Source organism: Oncorhynchus clarkii, chromosome 9 (genome assembly GCF_045791955.1).
Source record: "Oncorhynchus clarkii lewisi isolate Uvic-CL-2024 chromosome 9, UVic_Ocla_1.0, whole genome shotgun sequence".
NCBI lineage: Eukaryota > Metazoa > Chordata > Actinopteri > Salmoniformes > Salmonidae > Oncorhynchus > Oncorhynchus clarkii.
In genome coordinates this window covers 21,357,468-21,378,418 of record NC_092155.1, presented here as the reverse complement: position 1 = coordinate 21,378,418, position 20,951 = coordinate 21,357,468, and the positions used below count along the sequence as shown (strand labels likewise).

The window sequence follows — 20,951 nt, the reverse complement described above, 5'->3', positions numbered from 1 at the left end:
GTGTGTGCTTACAATGTAATATGTAATACTCATCAGTAGGCTATAGAAGAAAATAAACACGTGATGATGTGATACTGGGCATTGTACATAAGAATCCATCATTGTATTTTGACAAAACAAAAAAACGTAAAGAGACTAACATGTTACAGAATTACTTTTGGATGGGTATGTGGGGGCTTTTTCAAGCCTGTGTAGTGGGATCAAAAAGTATATTCATTGGCTTTTTATCACAATAAAAGTGTAGAATGGATGCATTTTAATACATTTCATGTCCCATGATCTGTCATTCATCAGCTCCAACCCCCATATGATGTAGCAGCATGTAGCTGTGCTCTGACCCATCGGTAAGAATACAGGAAGTCTTCCTGCTTTATGACTTCCTCTCTGGCACGGCCAAACAGGAAGCTCACTCTGTATTTGACACAGAAATAGCAGGAGTCCCTGAACCAGTTGCACAGAAATACACTGTCGAACAAATATCATGTTTTTATAGATTGATAAATATCTGAACTCTAGATTCATAATATACTTGATACGGTTTTGTACGTTTCGGTTATTCACCCTCTCCTTCACATTATCCTTTTTTAATCAATTACATTCTATGTTGGGCACTTGTTAAAGGTAATTTATTGTGAAAATGTTGCGGCACAATTACTAGAGTACAGACTAATAAGGATGCCAATGCTTCTGGTATCTGAAGTAATTTGATCTGCAAAGGCCACAGCAGACCCAGCCCTTTCAAATGTATTTTCAGCCCCTTTCTGTGTCCTCTTTCCTCCCACTTTTTCACAGTGTTCTTAGCCAAACCAAAATGTCTTCAATATCCCCCCCCCCTCTTAATCGTGCTCTATGGGAATGTGGATGTCAATGTTTATGTGTTTAGTTGCGTACGTCGTTAGCTCAGTTACTCTGTCGTTTTTGGTTCAGAGAGAGAGAGAGTTAGAAAACATAAAATGACCACATGTAGCGAGGAGGGGGAGGGAGGGAGGAAGGGGAAGGTGACTGTGAGGCCTCCATGCTTTATTTTCCTTGAAAGCTTCCTGAAAACCACAGACACATGGTACAGAATTCCCCTCACAGTGGGAGAGAGGGGGACCAGGGGGTAGACAGTTTTAAAGAGAGAAAACACACACACACAAATACATAGATATGCAAAAACAAACACAGACACACACACACAGAGTGAGAAAGAGAGTTACGAGAGAGAGCTTAGAAAGAGCCGTCAGTCTAACTTGGCTTTGATGGGTTTGAACTCTCAGGGAGACTTCTATGGGAAAGTGGAACACCACGAGTTTTGCAGGGGAGGGGGAGGTGGGCTGTAGGGTAGTTGCATTAATCCAATGTACAATGTATTTCAACTTGATTGACAGATCCCCCAAGCTTCTCTCTTGGCCCCCCGCTGCTGGGTCCTGAAAGACAGTTGAGGACAAGCGAAGAAGTGGGTATTTTGGTGAGGCTTGCATGCTGGGAAAAGGTAAAGGGTCATCCTCCATAAATTAGACTGTTAGCGCTGTGATTTGAGCTTAGCATGGACACATGGAACCATGTTAAATCACTAGCTGCTGGACCAAAGCAACAACACCCTGTAGTTGTGAAATGTGTGTCTAATTCAGACTGTAGAAAATCCCCAGTAAAAAGCCACTAAACTATACTGAACAAAACTATAAACGTTACAGTTCATATAAGGAAAACAGTCAATTGAAATAAATGAATTAGGCCCTAATTTATGGATTTCACGACTGGGCATGGTGGCAGCCAATGGGTGGGCCCTCCACCCACTGGGGAGCCAGAACCAGCTAATCAGAATGAGTTTCTCTACAAAAGAGGTTTATTACAGACAGAAATACACCTGAGCACATCCGTGGCATTGTGTTGTGACAAAATTGCTCACTTTAGAGTGGCCTTTTATTTTCCCAAGCACCAGGCGCACCTGTGTAATTATTTAATTTGATTTGGATCTCTTTTAGTCCTCATTTGGACTAATCTTCCAAGAGTCCTTAAACATTAAAATACAATTTATAATACAATCGCATTTTTACTTAATACACTGACATATTGACCAGATAAATACTCTTAACAGTCTGAAAAGATAGATTGGTTCCTTCAACTTCCCATAGTCCTGCACAATCTTCCAATTTGTCCTAAAGTATTGTTTGAATTTATATATTGAAAGGTTTCTTGTTTGCTCTTGTTTGATAAATTATTCAATTTCTTTATTGCTCTGAATCAAAATGTTATTTTGCCTAGTGGGCTAACTAATGATCATGCTGTCAGTTTCATGATATGCCACACCTGTCAGGTGGATGGACTATCTTGACAAAGGGTAGAATGCGCACCAACAGGGATGTAAACAAATTTGTGCACACATTGAGAGAAATAAGCTTTTTGTACATATGGTACATTTCAGAGACATTTTATTTCAGCTGGGACCAGCACTTCACTTTGCGTTTATATTTTTGTTCAATGTAGTTTCAAAGTTAATGTCACATCTACAAGTACAGTGAAATGCCTTTTTTGCTAGCTCTAACCCCAATAATACAGTAATCTATAATGTAATACTAAAAATAATTTAGAACAAAAACACAAGAAAATAATAAACTAAGTAGCACTATGACTAATCCAGCAATAATGTTTGGTATCCATTAAGTGTTATGTACAGTGAATGTGTTTTATAGTTTCATATTTGGGTTCCCTTTCTCTACTTCTACAGATTCCTGTAGTAAGTAAGCACTAACATTACACTTCTTACACTGGGGAAACCAACTGGAACTGGAAAAAAAATATACGCCTTTGGTTTTTAAGTGTCACGCGCCACCTAGTGGGCTAACTAGGTACTTGCAGTAAGTGCACTTTAAATCATTGAGTCCAACAAGTCTAGACAGCTATTACTCCACTGTATGCATGTCAAGAACATCACTGATTACAATCTGGATATCAGGTTTACTGAATATGTATGTGACCTAGAACTTGGGGAGGATTGTCTCTTGACATTAATCCCAATGTTCATGTTCTTATGGCAGATGTATTTCAACCTTTCCAACTATTGTTTCGATCTCATTTGACCTATTTTTCCCCCCCCTTCCTCTAGCAGCAAGTTCAAGTGAACATAAACCACATTTACAGACTGAGACATTGTAAAACTAGACTTTAGGCATCATCCAAAAGAACAGTCATCATTAAAAAACAAATACATTTTCCCATGTGGTTTTGTCAAGGGACCATTATGCCAAACCCTCAAGCAGAGACTGGAGAGAAAGTATGTCCGTAGATTGTATAGGTCCTCTGGCTGAAAGGGACTCAGATGGGTAAACCATTTTAACAAAATTCCAATTTCCCCTAACTAATACTCCATGACAAAATCCAAATAAATTGTTTCCAAACAACCCTAATGTCATGTACAGTGGACCATGAGTGCATCCCAAATGGTACCCTTCTCCACTATGTAGTGCACTACTTAGTTTTAGATTAGAATGGGTATCTTGGTGAGATGTTTAAAAAATCACTACTTGTTAATTTACTGTATTTTGTCCTTGAGATGTCAGTGCTTGAAGTGGGTAATGCTGGTTAATACATCCTATAAGCCGCTAAACCAATGTCAGCTGTGGCTAACCAGATAAAATAGACAATCGAGACTAAAAAGCTATTGGGGAATATGGTTGATTCAACATAAAGTACATTCTTCCCAAAGAGAAAGTCTAACATCACATATAACATTAACACTTATGGTGTCACCTGTACAAAAGGTTAACCATGCTGCAATCCTGTTAGTCTAAGCTGAATTGTTAGGTTTCAACAAAACATGGCAAGTCTGCATTAAAAGAGAACACATTTTTTTAAGTATGAATATTTATTATAAATCACATTTACAAGCACAACCATGTTGTGAATAAATACTTGAGAGCAGGGCTATGGGGTAAGGTCACGTCGTTCATGAATTCAAACCGGACTGACTTCAAGGAAAGATTATCTGCAGACACCCTCAACTAGTTAAGTTCTTTCCTCATGGCTCCCAAACTACTAAAGTCCCCTACCACTTTGAACAGCCCATATGACACTACCCACATCCCCCTCTCTACTCAGAGCAGCAGCACTGGGGAATGGTAAGGCCTTGGGGTCCCCTCCTTCACCTTGGGGTGACCCCAACCCTCGGTGTTGGTTGATCTTTGTCCAGTGCGCCGCCATCTTCACCTGATGCTGGGGTATTGGATGTTGACTGCACACTGGGTCTGGAGCTTCCCCTGGGTTGGATTCCACTGAAAGAGGCACTTCCTAGGATATCAGCAAATTGGATAGCCTTGAACCTCATAGTTTGGGGCTTGGCTGGTTGGAAGGCGGTGTCGTTCGAAGGTGAAATACTATGTTGGCTCTGCACGCGCTTCACCTTCACACGTCTGCCCTTTACAACGCTGCTGGTGGGTTTGCGACTCTCTGTGAGTTCAGTGATGCTTAGGTCTGGTTGAACTTGGATTCTGGGAGGGCTTGGGTGGACACTGGGGGCAGAGGTGGGCACAACTAGGGGTGGATGCTCTTTGTTGATGGGAGGCACTGTTTGTGCAAAGAGATCAGCATCCTTGTCCTGGGTTGATCGTGCTTTGCTTATAGGTTTTTGGAAGCCTATGAAAGCATAGCTATTCTGGCTTTTTGAGAGTTTACCAGATATGAACCTAAAGGGATTGCTTGTCATTTCATTTCTATCAGAGTCACGTGGGTGAGACTTGGGGTCTTCATAACTAGAATGATTCACAGTTTTGTGAAATGAGTCACTGCTTTGAGAAGTTTCTTTACTGTGGACATTTTGGCTCTGACTGGCTGTTGTCAAAGTAATGGAGGTGGGCTGGATTTCAGCAGGGGCAGATACATTGCAGCCCGAGGGCCTAGTTTCACCTGGGAGCTTTATGCCCAGAACACATTCATTCTGTTTGGACCTGGAACCTTTGGGCAGTCTGTAAATTACAGACCCAAACATGTTGAATCTAGCTTCAGGCTTGAAAGGGGCCGAGCTTGTTGGACCAGGTTTAGCCTCTCCTGCAGTCAAACGGTCATGGAAAACATTGTTGCCGGGCAGACTAAAAGTTGGCTGAACATGTTTTAGACTCTGGGGAGATAGTAGGGTTGTTTGGGATCCCTTGAAAACATGGCCGATTTTAGCCTCATTATCCTCACTAGGTGTAGATCTAAGAAACCAAGGCCTACCAGATCTCGTGGTAGAGCCAGACATGTCAGTGGTAGTAGTCTGCACTTCTGAAGACTGGACATTGCTGGAGGCATGCAGACTGTTAGAGACAAGGTCATCTATGGACGCAAGTTGGACTTCTCGTGGACCTGATTTGAATGTCATTGGGGCTAGAGTATCGCTTTGGGCAGAGGAAGTTGTAGTGGAAGCTACTCGAATTCTAGGGGCAAAGCTATACTTTCTGTATACAGCTGGATACCCACTGACAGAACTCATTCTCATACCCCTAGGTATACCATGACCATTTCTCCAGCCAGTACCCTGACTCTTTGCAGTGTTTGTGTTGACTGAAGTTCTGATAGCAACAGAGGGTATGTCATCGTCACTCACGATGGGAGCCAACGTTTTCCCGGGATCTTGATATTGGAACCCTCCGAGTGTATTGACATTTGTGGATTTTCCAGGTTTGTAACCACCGGTGGCTAACGCGTACTGACCACTGGATGAGCTGCTTAGCCCAGGTTTCTTCCAAAGGACATAGCCACTCCTGGTTTTCAAAGACTGGTCAGGGGCAGTTTCTCGCTCTGCAGGCTCAGAGGGACTTTGGGTGGGTTGAGTTGCAGTGGGGGCCATTGTGTTCCAGAAAGAGCCAAATCTAATAAGAGGTTGAATTTTGCTGAAAGCACTTTTAGCCTGAGTATCAGCCATTTCACCAGGGAAATAGCTACTAGGGCTACCTCCACTTTGAGCAAAGTTAGCACTGTGATGGAAGGGTTTGTTGATACTAGAAGCATGTTGGGCTTCACTGGTAGCATCTACTTTCGAAGAACCGGATTGGCTCAGAGTTGGTGGGTGCACTTGTTGTCCATTGGCAGACTTAATGGCTGTAGGGTACAACTGAGAGCCTATGTAGCCATAACCCCTTTGGACATGTGTGGATCTTCCAGACCCATGAACACTGGAGTTTCCTTCACTTTGGGTAGCAGAGGCAGCACCAAGTCTGCTAATCGTCTTCACTCCTTCACTAGGGCCCTTGTGAGTGGTTTCAGAGGTGCTGGAAGTGGATTGGGATTCCCTGAAGAGGTAGGAAGACAGAAACGTCCTGTATTTGGATCTCTCATTCTTGCTCACAGGGTTTTCAGCCTGTTGGGCTGGGATGGGGTAGTTTTCAACAGGAGAGCCAAATGTGTCCCTGGCAGGTTGCGAACTACTGGTGGTAACATGGCTCCTTTGGATCATAGGGTTTGAGACTGAATGAAAAGTGCCAGAGGCACCCCAGGTTCTGGGGACAATTGGGCTAACTAGGCCACTAGAAGGGTAGGTACGAAAATGGACAGTCTTACTGGGCACAGAGCTGCTTGAAAATCTGTTAGATTGCCTGTTGGAAGGCGGAGACTCCTCACCATCAGGGGAACCTTCTCTCCCAGTCTGGACTCCCGGTCTCAGCCTGAAGACAGTCTGAGCCTGGTCAGGTTGGACACTACTGGGGACCGGTTGGCTTGGGCCAAGACTATGGCTCTGGCTAAATGTGTAAGGGTTGTTGAAAGTCCTCCATTTTTTTGGGCCCTGTGTACCGAGAGAACTTCTCTGTTCGTGTACTGCTCGCCTGCCTACAGGGAAATAAGAGTGCAATTCAGTATTATTAATGAATGTCATGTCTGTACACTGAATAAAAATATAAGATGCAACATGTAAAGTGTTGTCCCCATGTCCTGAAATAACAGATCCCAGAAGTGTCAAACAGCTTATTTCTCAAATTTGTTCTCATTCCTGTAAATTAGCATTTGTCTTTTGTCAAGATAATCCATCCACCGGACAGGTGTGGCATATCAAGAAGCTGATTAAACAGCATGATCATTGTACAGGTGCACCTTGTGCTGGGGACAATAAGACATGTGGCATTGTGTTGATGTGACATAACTGCACACTTTAGAGTGGCCTTATGTTTTTAGGGTGCGTGCAATTGGCATGCTGACTACAGGATTGTCCACCAAAACTGTTACCAGAGGACGGAATGTTAATTTTTCGACCATAAGCGACCGCCGTCGTTTTAGAGAATTTGACAGTACGTCCAACCGGCATAACAACCGCAGACCACCTAACCATGCCAGCCTAGGCCTCCACATCCAGCTTCTTCACCTGCATGGTCAGAGACCAGCCACACGGACAGCTGATGAAACTGGGTTTGCACAACCCCCCCCCCCCCCCCCCCCAAAAAGAAAACACATGCATGCTCGTCATCACCAGCGTCTGGGCCTGACAGCAGTTCGGCGTCATAACTGACTTCAGTGGCAAAGTGTTCACAGTCGATGGCCACTGGAGAAGTGTGCTCTTCACGGATGAATGTCGGTTTCAACTGTACCGGGCAGATAGCGTGTATGGCGTTGTGTGGGAGAGCAGTTGGTCAATGTGAACAGTTTGCCCCATGGTGGCATGTATGGGCAAACATACGCTATGTACACAATTGCATTATTTTATTTAAATTGGGGGCAATGTGAATGCACAGAGATACCATGAGATCCTGAGGCCCATTGTCATACCATTGATCCTCCACCATCACCATGTTTCAGCATGATAATGCACAGCCCCATGTCACAAAGATCTGTACACAGTGTCCCAGTTCTTCCATGGCCTGCATATTCAGACATGTCACCCATTGAGCATGTTTGGGATGCTCTGGTTTGACATGTACAACAGCGTGTTCCAGTTCCTGACAATATCCAGCAACATCACACAGCCATTGTGGAATGTTGTCCCACTCCTCTTCAATCAGCCTGAGCAACGATGCAAAGGAGCTGTTGTGCTGCATGAAGCAAATGGTGGTCACACCAGATACTGACTGTTTTTTTGAGCCATGCCCCTTACCTTTTTTAAAAAAAGGTACCTGTATTCCCAGTCATGTGAAATACAGACTAGGGCCTAGTGAATTTTACATTTATGACAGATTTCCTTATATGAACTGTAACTCAGTAAAATTGTTGGGGAGTGAACTACAACCTCACATCAATTGCATCACTGAATTAAAACGGACATGTTGGTAGTGCTCAGTTTCCTAGTCAGATTATTTGGACAGAGAAAAAAATACTGAGCCCTAAATATAATATTTTAAAAGTTGGCTTGTCCTTAAATTTAATATGTATGCTTACTAATAAAGTAACATCAGCTATGGAAGTTCACTGAGCATGTTGTTTCCAAACAGTCTAAATCATGTCTCCTCAAGGAAAACAATTTCAAGTCAAAAGATATGAGGTCAAGCACACAGGTTATGTAAGGATAGATTCTGAGCAATAACCCTGGGCAGCTGGATATTGTTAACCATTAGCCCAACTCACGTATTGAAGTCTATGACAAACAAAAACGTCACCGACATAGGTATGACCCGAAAACATTCACTTTCTGTGCAATAAGTTAAAGATAGAAACGGTATCATGCTTATTACTCTTACCCCTTGATAAACATGAGCTGACTTCCACAGTAGCTAATACCAGACACAGGAACAGAAGCCTGTAGGACAAAAAAGAACATTTGATTTCATTAGTGATAATTACATTACTGAAAGACAAGTCAATTTCTCATTGTTATCGTAGTACACAAAATATTAGGCAATAGTCTGAGGTTACTTGATTAAGAAAAGAACATACCTAGAATTAAGTCTTAAAGTCCTTGTCATTATTGCTGGCCAGCAACCAACATATGATACGACAGCACAATCAGATTGTAGTAGATTGTAACTGAAAAAGAGTCCAAGGTAAAAATATCAATTTAAAAAAGCCTTGTTTTATCAACCTCTTGCTCCTCTAGTTGTTAAATAGCACACTGTGGTCACAGAGCCCCTTGATTAGCATATTAGATGTGCCTGTTGCTATCTCAACAGGTGCATCTAATTCAGGACCAGTTCAGAAGAGTGCAACATTACAGTATTTTTCAATAGGGATGTATTGTGCAGATTAAAACATATTATTGTCTGTATAGAATAGACCAGGGAATCGCGTTAGCGCTGTTACGTTTATATTTGCGTCCTGAAATTTTCTGAACGTTTCACCTCACTGAACACACGCCCCGCCCATGTGAACACAGGTGCAACCAATTATGTTGATTGCATCCTCCAGAATTTTGGGGGGACATGACACCTGGTCTCACTTGTTGGATAGGTCTATATGACGTGAGCTTACGCTGTCTTATATTCTAAATAATGGTAAACCGAGCAGAAGTTCAGAACAGTATTATTTATTAACTTATTCTTCAGCGAAAAAGCAAGCATCAGTTACTACTGCAAGCCATTTATCCCGGCGAGAGAAGAAAATTAACAAAACAATAACATGTTTTATTACAAAACAAAGGTGCAAAATATCACACACAATCAATAAAAGTGAATTTAATAAATACACTACAGTCAATTAGTTTTATATTGAACTGAGCACCAACAAAATTCAACACATTCTAATAGTTGGAAATGGAAAGCCACTACTTCAAAGCACAAAAAAAAAATACAATTTTAGATAAAACTATTTCATTCAGTAGCCCAATGGCTTCAAATAATAGCCTATGGTCTTTACAATTCTGTTACCATTATGTGTTTGGTCACCACCAATTATTACATGCATGTGTGAAGAAATGGACACAGAGGCCTAGTTGGCTATTATATGGAATACATATTACTGCTTGCTCCAACTTCCAACTGGACCCGCCAGTCTTCTACAGTCCAAATATGTTACTGTAGTGTAGGCTCGTGGACTGCAACTCTGATCAATCAGGTGCCACTGAGGTGCGTTCAGTTCGCTCGAACGTTTGCTAAGTTACGGAACGGTTTGTACCGATTGACACGTTTCCCCCCAAACGTTCTTGAACAGACTGAGGTAGGGTGGCTCCCGTTGGTGGGTGTGGCGAGGTGTGGCTTGAAGCAATGTGTGACATATTTAAAGGGCAGTGGCCATGCCGACAGCTTTCTCCAACCCGGTTTTTCAACTGGTCGTTCAGTACAGCACCGGATCCGTTCAACTGAATGTGCCAGAACGTAAAAACGTACTTAACGCAGCCCTGATGACTTTCCAATCAATTAAGTCCTCATCAAATGGTATAGCATGACATCATGAAGAGGTCTCGTAGGTCATCATCAGTCATACAATCTGTAGGGGGAAAATAAAATATGTAAGAGAACACAATAAATGTCCTTCTTTGGGCAGGCTACATACAATAGCCTATTTTGGTCCGCAGGTCAATTGTTAAGGAAAATACCATCAAAGTAGGCTATGAACAACTACCGGAATATGAAGTAATGTTTTGTCGTGAAAACTAGAGTATTGCAATATAATAGGACAACTTACGCGCTCTCCTTTGGGAATGATTCCCAGTGAATTTGCCCCAGACGCGCCTCAGCGAACGGCGGAACCTTCCACCTCTGGAACCCCTTTCCTCGGCTGAGTTCTCATGGGGAGTGTCATTGTCATCCTCCTCCCCCTCGCTATCCCCCTCGTCGTCTGTCATGCTTTCCCCGAGAACGCCAGATACCACCATGCGCTCTAGAACACTTTCGTCTACCGGAAGCGCTGCCCTCACTTTTCCCGATACAGAGGTCTGGTATCGGCAGAGTGGGCAAACGATTGTCTTGTCCTGCGGCGAACATTCCTTCGTGGATTCCACTTCACATACTGAGGATTGGGAAAGAGTCACCAGACAGCGCTCACAAAAGCTGTGTTTACACTGTAACTCACGAGGACACCGACGGCCGGTGTTGTAGCTTCGGTAACAAATTCCGCACTCAAGATCTGAACACATATTCCTTTCTCTTTGGGTGCTGTTTCGTTCAACGAGAATGAACTGTCTGACTTAATTGGCTATTGGGCTATATTTATATTTCTTAGTGTGGGAGGGACTTTCACTTGACAGAGTGCCAAAAAACATAGTAGTAACCTATGACTAATATTTTGGAAATAGTGATGTCATCAAAGAGACGCGGCGTCCACGTGCTAACCCTCCCACTCTCCACCCACACATCCTTTTTTACTGTATATGGAGGAGTGTTAGTGGGCCATTCTGCTACAGTTTGGCCAATGTCTGTCTGATATTCACCCACAGTTTCCAGGTATGAAGAAAGTTAGCCCACTGTACAGATTATCACCCACATTTCCCAGATATAACAGAACCATGAATGTAAGACAAAGTGCTTGCATCAAGAAGGTTTCCTCTCTTTTGAAATAGTGATTTTGATATTAATCTGTGCCGAACTGGCTCCTGTCTGTCTGTGTCTTATAAACAACAGAACTGCCTTATGGGAGGGGGAGGAGAGAGACGAAGATACGAGTAAGAATCTTTAAATAAATTCCAGATCCCTTAGTAAATTCCCCCGGTCTGTTTCTTGATGACATCGTACTACTTTGTAACTGAACAGAACAGGAGTGAGCCATGACTGCAAGGAGCTTGAGCTGTCAACTTCCTATGCTGTCCTATAGCCGATCTGCTAATATCTGTCTAGCCCATAGATAAACCCATATCAGTCACTTAAGATGACCCATAGGTCTCACTGTTGTCTACTCTCGTGACTCACACTGGCTCAGATACCCTTTGAATTCCATCTCATTTGATATGCCCTTGATTACTGAAAGCATAATAGAAACATTGATATCAAACAAGCTGATAGTTGCAAACGTGTTGTGCAACAGTCTGTTATGAAAACACAACAAAATACTATTGTCTCTGTTGCCGCTGCCTACTCACTCTACTCACTCTACTGGCTTTACCCTTCCCAGAAATCCCAGCACCTCCCTCTTACTGACACTCTCCGGGGTGTATCTGGTCGTAAACGTGACGTCAGCCTTTGTCCCCACGCTAATCCTCCAGACAAAGCCCTCCAGGTGACCCAGTAACTCTTTTCATGGTGATTTCCTTGTCCTACAGTCAAAGCCAAGAGTAACAGGATCTTAGGGAGGATAAGACATTTGAAAGAAATGAAGACAGTACTCTTTGATGTGTTATTGTGATCTGAGGAACCATTTTCCTCTGTGCCTGCCACCTGTAGATTGACTTAATGTAAAAAGGATCATGTATTTATGTAAAGAACAAAACAGTTTACAACTTGTACTGAACAGAAAAAAAGAGGCATAGGGCAAGTTTCCCGGACCCAGATTAAGCCTATTCCTGGACTAGAAAATACTCTCAATGGAGATTGAGCATTGAGCAGCATGCTTTTTAGTCCAGGGGTAGGCTTCATTTGGGTCTATTAAACCTGCCCATAAACTTTACAAACTTAATACATCTTTTTATTTTTTATTACACATTCCTTTACTTTCTCATTCCCAGCTCAGTCCATATAATGATGAATTGACAAACTATTTAACTTTTGTCATGTGATTGGGAAGTACCGAGATTCCGTTCTTCATTTGAAATGACACCCACATGGGGCTCTGAAGTTTAAACTCAGCTCAGATAAGGAGACAGGGAAAGCTGGGTCTGGTTTTGAAAGTGAGTCATCCTCTCGTGGGTGAAAGAGTGCAACGTCCAATCTCACACATACATTATGGTGACTCGATGCGATAAGATCCACTGACTGTCATACCTGACCAGACACGTCACTCTGGGTTTCTTCACGGTATCCAAACCCCCAAAATGTATTGAATACATCGCTCAGTTATGTATTAGAGCCATGTCATCATGGAATGCTCTTGAAAATAAAAGAGAGCCGCACACTCTTGGAGCTCAGATGCAAAAATTGAATTACCAACGTTTCGACAGCCAAGCTGTCTATATCAGGGTATATCAGGGTTCATACCCTAATGAAGACAGAAACGAAACGTTGGCCATTACATTTTTGCATCTGAGCTCCTAGAGTGTGCGGCTCTCTTTTATTTTCAAATGTTCTACTCCGCTAGCCAGCGCCTCGCCTAAATAGGTGTGCGTTTCTTTTACTTCTAGATTATCATGGAATGCTCTGCCACCAGAGGTTACTCAGGCAAAAAGCAAGTTTAGCTTTGAAAAACAAGATACAAAAAGACACATTGTATCACGGTGCCTCTTCTCTCATCTAATGTAACTGCACTGTATATTAATGTATATATGAATAGTGTGTAAATATTAATATATAATTGTGACATACGATACACACACACCATACCACAGCATGAATGTACAGAAACACATGCACACACAATATTTGTGAATTAGGCAAAGAGTGATTTGTTTGTATCCTATTTTTGGCAAACTAACTGTATGGGGATCTTATTTGACTGCATACATGCATGATCAGAGACATGTTTTTCTGTAGATACACTATATATACAAAATAATGTGGACACCCCTTGAAATTAGTGGATTCAGCAATTTCAGCCACACCCCTTGCTGACAGGTGTTTAAAATTGAGCACACAGCCATTCCATCTTCATAGACAAACATTGGCAGTAGAATGGCCTTACTGAAGAGCTCAGTAACTTTCAACGTGGCACCGTCATAGGATGTCACCTTTCCAGCAAGTCAGTTCATCAAATTCCTGCCCTGATAGAGCTGCCCCCGTCAACTGTAAGTGCTGTTATTGTGAAGGGGAAATGCCTAGGAGCAACAATGGCTCAGCCGCGAAGTGGTAGGCCACACAAGCTCACAGAATGGGACCACCGAGTACTGAAGCGCGTAACACATAAAAATTGTCTGTCCTTGGTTGCAACACTCACTACTGAGTTCCAAACTGCCTCTGGAAGCAATGTCAGCACAAGAACTGTTCGTCGGGAGCTTCATGAAATGGGTTTCCATGGCCGAGCAGCCGCACACAAGCCTAAGATCACCATGTGCAATGCCAAGCGTCGGCTGCAGTGGACTCTGGATCAGTGGAAACACGTTCTCTGGAGTGATGAATCACGCTTCACCATCTGGCAGTCCGACGAACAAATCTGGGTTTGTCGGATGCCAGGAGAACGCTACCTGCCCGAATGCATAGTGCCAAACTGTAAAGTTTGGAGGAGGAATAATGGTCTGGGGCTGTTTTTCATGGTATGGGCTAGGCCCCTTAGTTCCAGTGAAGGGAAATCTTAATGCTACAGCGTACAATGACATTCTAGACCAGGCCTGGGCAATTTCAGTCCACGGGATCCTTATTGTTGTCACACTTTCCCCCCATCCCTAGCAAACACACCTGATTTAAACTAATTAAATTTTTAACTGAATATCATGATTAGTTGATTATTGGAGTCAGGTGTTTTAGCTGGGGCTGGGGCAAAAGTGTGACACCAATCAGGCCCCTGAGGACTGGAGTTGACCAGGCCTGTTCTAGATGATTCTGTGCTTCCAACTTTGTGGCAACAGTTTGGGGAAGGCCCTTTCCTGCTTTAGCATGGCAATGCCCCGTGCAAAAAGCGATGTCTATACAAAAATGGTTTGTCGAGATCGGCGTGGAAGAACTTGACTGGCCTGCATAGAGCCCTGACCTCAACCCCATTGAACACCTGTGGGATGAATTGGAACGCCAACTGCAAGTCAGGCCTAATCGCTCAACATCAGTGCCTGACCTTACTAGTGCTCTTGTGGCTGAATGGAATCAAGTCTCCACAGCAATGTTCCAACATCTAGTGGAACGCCTTCCTAGAAGAGTGGAGGCTGTTATAGCAGCAAAGGAGGAACAACTCCATATTAATGCCAATGATTTTGGAATAAGATGTTCGACGAGCAGGTGTCCACATACTTTTAGTCGTGTAGTATAATTCAGAGAGGATGTTAGCATGTGTGTCTCCTGGGATCTTGCAGATATACAGATAGAAAGACTAAACACCATATAAGTTCCATTAGACCATCACCAGTAACTCAACTAGTTATCAGGTTGCTGCTTTTTGAACTGATATCCCGAAATCATAAAACATTGTTTTCCACACTTGAATGATATCCACAGTAATTTGACTCACAACTGTCATTCTGAATACCCTGGACATTGAAAAATACAGTGTACATACAAAATACCGTACTGTGAGGACAGTGAGAAGTGTCAGGGTTATAGGAGGTGGCTTCTACCTCTATTCCATGTCCCTGGTTACTAGTTACCACCACAACCTAGAGATGACTTAATGTCAGGGCAACCAGGAGACAACCCTGGCTCCAGTAGGAGAGGATGTCAAGGCATGGGTAAAGCAAGAGAGGAGAGGAGATATGGAGTGAAAGAAAACAGAGAGAGGGAGAGCGAGCCAGTATAAATAAGAGGTAGAGAGGTAGATTAACGAAGTGTGTTCATTTCTACTGTAAATGAGAACCATGATGTGTCCGGTGAGAATTTTGGTAGTGGAGAGGAACGTCAAAGCTCACCCTTATCTGAGAGGTGTGTGACAGCGAGTGTATGAGGCGGTAAGTGTTTGTTATCTTCCCACACACTACATGATTATGAATTCTCGGTGAGTTTAACTCCCATGGTGTTTTCATATCAACTGAACTACATACAGTAGATAAAGTATGGCAATATATTAATTTACAAGCTATCATAGCAGTTATGACATCATGCAGTATCTATTTTTGCCATTCTGTTGTAATGCTGCACTATATACCATTTCTGACTGTGGATGTCAAGGAGTTGGAGAAAGTAATTCATTATTGTCAGGCAAATTACACAGGGTGAATGTTGAACAAATTTGTCTGGAATATGTATTGAGATTATTGAACCAAATAAAAGTGTGACACGTACAGATAGACCAATCCTATGGAAACATGTTCATTACAATCTCTGCTCCTGGGGCCCAAATACAAAATAGACCACTATTGCTAGGCAACTGCCCTGTTGAGTATGGCTTGCCTTGCTCTATCCCATGTGAATGGAGAGGCTGCTGTTTATGAAAGTACAGTTTGATCTTTATGAGGTAAACACATGGACACCGAAGGGAATATCAGATGAGTACAGTACACCCCTTTTCCATCATGTATATTACAATTGATTTTCATATTGTGGTTCATTGGTGCTGTTATGCAGCAGTGGAACAACGTTGACTTTGGGAGGAGATCCTTGGCAGTTTACTTGATTCAAATCTCTATTTCACTAGTCAACTATCAGTGGAATTTTATACAAACCCAGTAGCGCTGAGGGCATTCTTATTCATTGTATGATCATTGCGTTGGTGTTGTTAGTGCATCAGCGTTCTAACTAGCCCACAGTGAGAAATAGCTCAAACACAACAACACACAGAGGGACAGAGAGAGAGTGTAGGGCCCGGTAATCACTTCTATCCACGGCTCCTGTCCTTTGTTTTTCCACCTCCACTTCTCTACCTTTTACTTGTTATACTGCTTTCACATAGAGAAAAACAAGGGAAATGTTTATCTGCCCCCCCCCCCCCCCCCTTTACAAACATACCCATTTTTACCACCTTTTTGCCTGCATAAGCCTTTTATAATTACCATGTACAGGCTGACATGCCAGGGACAAGTGGCAGTAGTGGTGTGCAGATGTTGGGGGGCATCTATTTTAATAAATCTATTGAATATACACCATCAAAAGTCAACATTGTTAATTTGTTTTGGCAGGGGCTCAGAAACTATAAAATGTATTTTCAAAACTATAGAGTTGCATAATTTTAGTTGAATTATGTTACCTTATGTTAGTCTGAAGCCATTTGGCTCTGGTTTCACAGCCCTGTAGTAATGCTTTTTTTTTAAACTGGCAAATACAGATTTTTACTCCAATCTGGCAACCCTCATAAAATCTGACATAACACCAGTATCCCAAAGTATTAAGTGAAAACAAGCATAGAAAACAGTATTGGCATTAATAAAAATTAAAAAACTTAAGACTACTATTATATTATAATGATTTAGGTGACAACCTGGTTGATTAACAATATTGGGTTGTTAACACGTTTTTTTATATAAATAAATGTGGGGGGAAAATAAAAATAATAATTGCAATCCTATTTTCAAAAGCGTGCAAGTATCCTGTTCATATTTCACAACCGCAGGCTTTTGTAGCTGCCTTTACTCGATTGAGCAAAAACAATAGCCTTACACTTGATTTGGGCTACATTATTACATGCTAAATGTTTCTGATCAGTGATAGATGAGCAAATGAATAAATGAGCTACCATTTCCACTTGTACAGCCAGAGAGCAATTAACCAAATATACAGACAGAGATTCAGTGAAACAAAATCACATTGATTGAAGTTACGTGCTTTTGGTCGGGAGTAGTCCTATGCTACTAAGCGACAGGGAGTGAAGAGCAAAATAATCCACTTGCTAAACTAAACTACATAACATGCTGGCAAACTGTTCTAATAAATGAGCCAACTAGACAAGATGATCATGAGCAGCCCTCACCTCAATTTAGCTAACATTTTCCCAGCCTAATTGTAGCCTAACCAATATCCAAACAGAGATTCAATGATCACAAATCTTACATTGATTTATCATTTCTCAAGAGGAGTCCCCATGCTTGTCTCAAAGCAGAGAGATGGCGCTGTCCCAATCTGAAAACTGCACACAAACTGAAATTATAATCTAGTTGACCGTAGGCGATTAGGCTATTGCTTGACATTTTATTACAATGATTGGATGACTTTGGGAGTTTCAATAAGCAACAATTTTATAGCATTCCTTCAATTGCATTAGCCTACTTTATGCCAATATTTCCATAATTAAGTGATATTTATTCCCACAGTAATTCTTAATGGATCCATCCAGTTGTGTTCATGCTTAGTGGTGGGTTATGGGAGAAGTGGCAGGGGGATGGTTAACTGGCGCTGCCTAGCAACCATCAAGAGTTTAAAACCTCTTAAGGTGTAAAGTCCCCTGTTTAGTCCCCTGTTTACATTTTCTCTTATAAATCGATTTGTGCACATGCCTGCAATCCTTACATCATAGTGCAGTAGGAGAGAGTGGTTTCATCACAGTAGCACATTCAGAGATCGATTTATAGCGATTCATCTAAAATAGTTTATAGATAAAAAAACAAACAGTTTATCATAGATGGACAATATTTATATGAGATGAAAGGGAAGTTCCTATTGAGTTCAGGAAGCTAAGATATAGCCCTGTGAGACCTTCACAGTGATGGGGGCTGATGTTCTGATCAAATCCAATTTTATTTGTCACATGTGCCAAATACAACAGGTGTACGACCTTACAGTGTAATGATTACTTACAAGCCCTTAACCAAAAATGAAGTTTTAAGAAAAATACCCCAAAAATAAATAAATAAAAGTAAAAAATAATTAAAAGAGCACCATTAAAATAACAATAGCGAGGCTATATACAGGAGGTACTGGTACAGATCAAGAGAGACCTTTAGAAAATATGCACATTTTCTCTAACACTAAACATACAAATATGTATTTTACGGTTATATGGAAGGTGAAATGTTATAATCTGATTATACTATATTTAGGAAGTATGTAAATAATTTCAAGCGGTATTCATACAGTTATGTTGAATAGAAAATACACCAAATCAAATATTTCACATTTTTATCATATTTGTGCTGTGTACTTGAGCTTGTGTTCTCAAGTGAATACACCTCAGCAATTTATTTTTAAAAATGACTAGAAAAGTGAGACTTTAACCTTTCTTGGAGTATGCAACATTTCTAGTTATTGTTTATGGCCCTCTCATAATAAATAATTACTTTGGGGGATTACATTTAGTTACATTTAACTGGTTTAAATAGCATAGTGCGTGCCAATGCCGCCTCAGCATTACGGCTAAGTTTTATGCTAAGCCGTAGGCAGAAGTTTACCGAAATGATACTAGATCATTAGGCAGCAATAAAAGTTTTGGCTTTGATACCGGCAATAGCTTTCAGATACATGGAAATGGCGGAAAAAAAGTTGGCAGCATGGAAAAGTTGGCGGAAGAACATCTTAGTATGAAAGGGATATCAGTCTGAGTGTGGATCCTGCAGTCAGGCTTTCCATTTCCTCTGCTCCCCACTGCTAGGGGCTAGGGGGCAGGTTTTACATCTCTTCTTCATTTGGTAATTAACTGAAGCTAGTGATTCAAGGGCTTAGGAATCTCGCCATAAACCAAGAGGAAACAGAACAGAAAACCCCAAGGACCAGGTTTAAGATGGACTATTTTAACCCCATATAGGCCTAGGCCCATCCCCTCTGTTACACACATACTGAAAGGTTAGGTTACAATAGCCAAAAACACTTGAACTGTAATACTGTATCAGAATATAATCAATATTTATTATATCATATCTTCCTCCAGGTTCTGCAGACATAGCAAAGAACATCTGACCATCCCAAACGAAGTCTGACCCTGAACCCCCCCCCCCCCCCCCCCCCCCAACTCCCATCCCCACTTCCATCTCTCCCTTTCCCTCACGATGGCTGAGCCTCCAGAACCAGTGCACTTCCAGGGGGGCCAAGCAGCAGCAGAAGCAGCAGCACTCGGCTCTGAGCCGGGTGAGTCCACAGAGGTGGAGTGTCCCATCTGCTACCACGAGTACAACCAATGTGGCAAGTGTCCTCGCATGCTGGAATGCCTCCATGTCTTCTGCACCGAGTGCCTCCAGAGAATCCAGCTGTCCCCGTATCCAGCTGAACCCGTGGACCCCCAGAGCCCTCGCAGCCCTGCCATTTTCTGCCCCCTCTGCCGCCACCCCACCCTGCTGGAGACCGGCGACCCCCTCACCCTGCCCTGCAATTCCCGCATCCTGGCTCAACTACCCCCCATGGCTTTCTGCACACCTGTGTCGATGGCTGCCCACTTGGCCACCGTTACCCAGAGGGTGGTCCTCTCCCTGGATACCAGCAGGGACGCCCGCTTCATCATCCTGCCCACAGTGAGCCTAAGGGTGGAGCAGATGCACCCAAGCGATAGGCCCCACGGTGGAGGTGTGGGCCTGGTGGGTGAGGTGGAGGTGCTGCAGCACCACAGGAGGACCTTGGCCGTGGTATTCTGGGTGTTGTTTATGATGACCTGCGTGGTGGGACTGGTGTTTGGGCCCAGGTTTTTCCGCAATTAAGGGGAGAAGGAACCGAGGGGCCTGTTCCAATACTTTTACATGCATCCTTCCTTCCTTTTGTATTTCCTTGTTTCCTTCCCCCTTACTCAAGGAAGGAAGGGTGTATTGTCAACATATTTGAATATGGCCTAAGATCTAGACTGAACTACGGGCCTACATCAAACGTAGCCTTGAAACGTCCTGTTAACTTCAATTCAACTGTCAATTACATATCTTTAAAATATATAAAAGGTTGATGCATACAGCCTCATAATCACATGTCTAGCTCTGTTAATTGGTGTTGAGAAAATTATATATAGACAGTTCTGAGTTTTTCCGCTATGCACTGATTTAGAGTTCCCTCTAGTGGTCTAATCTAGGAGCGCCTATTACATTGGGGCGCCAGGTAGCCTAGTGGTTAGAGAGTTGGGCCATTCAACAGCTTGCTTGTTTTGAATCCCTGATCCGAATAGGATAAATGTCTACCGATCTGCCCTTGAGCAAGGCCCTTAACCCTAACTGCTACAGGGGTGCGCAATAATGTCTGATCCCTGGCCTTGACCCCACTCTCTGAGGGTGTCTCAGGGGGAGTGGAATTTCACACCAAGCACTTGTACAGGTTACCCACTAGTACATGTGTGAAACAGGACAAATATAAGCAGCCCCTATTTGACCTTTGATTGTATTGGCTATTTATTAAAATATTTTCATGTGTTTCATATTTTGACTCTCTCTCCCTGTGCATGTGTGTGTGTGTAACATCATTTAGGCTACATAATGAATATGAATTATGACTAATGTGGAAAATGTATTGTGGAATAAAATCTCCGGAATATTTCTACAGGGGGACGAGGGCACGTTGAGCAAAAACGTAAAGGGAGCA

At 42.5% G+C, this 20,951-nt stretch overlaps 3 protein-coding genes and 1 long non-coding RNA gene across 4 annotated transcripts in view; 2 read left to right on the top strand and 2 right to left on the bottom strand.

Annotated features, from left to right (window-relative positions):
• Window positions 1–19,415, top strand: part of LOC139416085 (insulin receptor substrate 1-B-like) — a 79,393-nt gene extending 59,978 nt beyond the window's left edge. The window contains exon 4 of the mRNA XM_071164347.1: window positions 19,330–19,415. Within this exon, the coding sequence (XP_071020448.1) occupies window positions 19,330–19,358 (29 nt within the window). The 3' untranslated portion in view covers window positions 19,359–19,415. The remainder of the gene's footprint in view (window positions 1–19,329) is intronic.
• On the bottom strand, window positions 3,829–8,904 carry LOC139417164 (uncharacterized). The gene is made up of 3 exons (XR_011635164.1): window positions 8,815–8,904; window positions 8,619–8,677; window positions 3,829–6,783 (listed from the first exon to the last, which is right to left on the bottom strand). It is a non-coding gene; the product is annotated as an uncharacterized lncRNA (long non-coding RNA).
• Window positions 9,388–10,990, bottom strand: LOC139417163 (RING finger protein 227-like). The gene is made up of 2 exons (XM_071166404.1): window positions 10,498–10,990; window positions 9,388–10,299 (listed from the first exon to the last, which is right to left on the bottom strand). The coding sequence occupies exons 1-2, from the start codon at window positions 10,946–10,948 to the stop codon at window positions 10,241–10,243; spliced, it is 510 nt and encodes a 169-aa protein (XP_071022505.1). The 5' UTR covers window positions 10,949–10,990; the 3' UTR covers window positions 9,388–10,240.
• Window positions 19,416–19,420: 5 nt separating the features above from the next.
• On the top strand, window positions 19,421–20,746 carry LOC139416086 (E3 ubiquitin-protein ligase RNF186-like). Its single transcript, XM_071164350.1, has one exon. The coding sequence runs from the start codon at window positions 19,448–19,450 to the stop codon at window positions 20,087–20,089; it is 642 nt and encodes a 213-aa protein (XP_071020451.1). The 5' UTR covers window positions 19,421–19,447; the 3' UTR covers window positions 20,090–20,746.
• The last annotated feature ends 205 nt before the right edge of the window (window positions 20,747–20,951 follow it).